The sequence below is a fragment of the Plasmodium cynomolgi genome (assembly GCF_000321355.1).
Source record: "Plasmodium cynomolgi strain B DNA, scaffold: 0803, whole genome shotgun sequence".
Classification (NCBI taxonomy): domain Eukaryota; phylum Apicomplexa; class Aconoidasida; order Haemosporida; family Plasmodiidae; genus Plasmodium; species Plasmodium cynomolgi.
The window spans coordinates 1-1,612 of NW_004193060.1; the positions used below are offsets into that span (position 1 = coordinate 1).

The 1,612-nt window shown below is 25.1% G+C and overlaps 1 protein-coding gene across 1 annotated transcript; it reads right to left on the reverse strand.

The window, feature by feature from the left end:
• Positions 1-311: 311 nt before the first annotated feature.
• Positions 312-1,449, reverse strand: PCYB_005750 (hypothetical protein; the record flags this gene model as incomplete). The annotated part of the gene is made up of 2 exons (XM_004227996.1): positions 312-473; positions 601-1,449. Coding segments are annotated over 2 exons (1,011 nt in total), but the record flags the coding sequence as incomplete, so codon positions are not given.
• Positions 1,450-1,612: the final 163 nt, after the last annotated feature.

Sequence of the window (1,612 nt, forward strand, 5' to 3'; positions counted from 1 at the left end):
TTAGTGCATATTTATTATTAATGTAGAATCTGTTTCATTGGACCATAGTTTATAATAACATGTATTTTAGTTAATGCCTTTGAGAGTATATATATGTATAATGATCTAAGAATATTACAAGAGTTTTCTTATTTCTTAGCATTTTATGAATTGTTTCTTCTTTTATATTTTTATTACTAAATAATTTGTCGCAGGAGAATATCTTTTTATATTATTTTATTAATGGTATTACAGTTTATAAGAGCTTTTCAAAATAAGATATTACTTTTGAATGTAAATGGATATTGGGTATTAAGGAAAAATTACTCATTTTATACAGAATTATATTTTATGTGATATATCATATCTCCTGAATTTATATCCCCAGTATGTGCACTGTTTATTAGAAATTCTCTTTCGTTCTTTTTCATATTATCTAATAATTTATCCTTCCGTAGTATTTTTGTATTTATCCATGAACCTAATGGAGTAAACTAATTTAAAGGAGTCAGGATTATATATCAAAATATATAATATTATTATTGTCATTTAATATAAGAACATAGCATAATGATCAGTATGCAATATTTTACATATGATTAAATAAAAATTTATGATAACCTTATATAAAAGCGTCAAAAAGGATGATACTCCAGCTATTGTTCCAAGAGTTGTAGAGACTGTTTTTCCTGCTGGTTCCGTTAGTGTTGAAGGTACTGTAAATGATGCAGAATTAACAATTTGGTCACCATTAAGTGATTCTAATTCATTTCCATTTGTCTCCGACATGCATTCTTCAATAATTATATTTTTGTCATTACTAGAAGATAATACTGGTAATTTATATTTTTCCTTTTCCTCAGAAAGTTTTTCCTCATAATGTGTTTTAAACGATGTTACTGCAAGACAGGTACTCATATTGGTCCCCGTAATCCTACCATATGGACATAATTCATTCATATATCTATATGAATCTACAAATGGTTTGATAAATTTTTTACAATAGCATATTTTAGATTCACATCTATTTTTCAATATTTCTTTAGTCACATCAATATTATTAGTAAATATTCTTAACATTACTAAGTCTTCTGGTTCAACCAAGGTATCCTTTAACATGTATGAAGAACAGTCAAGGAAAGCATCTTTTTCTCGTTTTATTATTTTATTTGATTCATCTAGTATATTGTGAATAATATCATTAGGAATATTATCTACCTTCATTTTATAATATAACCAATATAATATATAGTAACAGTATTTAGAAACGTCGTCCTCCCTTGATATATCCCTATTATTTTCCACCTTCAAATTTCTTAAAAGTTTTGTGCAAATATCTATTTTTTCCGTTGCAAAGTTATCGAGAGAACGATGAAAACTACTGCATAATGATAAAATATGAGGACCATCCTTCACATTCAAATAATTATCTAACTTATAGTTATCCCAAATATCATTTAAAAAGGGATCCTTAAAATAAAAAATATATAAATATATATATGATTTTTTTTAAAGAAAACAATTTTTGTGACTAAAAGAATTAATAATATAATTATATATAATATGCTATATGTAATTATTTTGCATATTAACCATAAACATACATTCTTCATTATTGAAACCGCCATTGGAA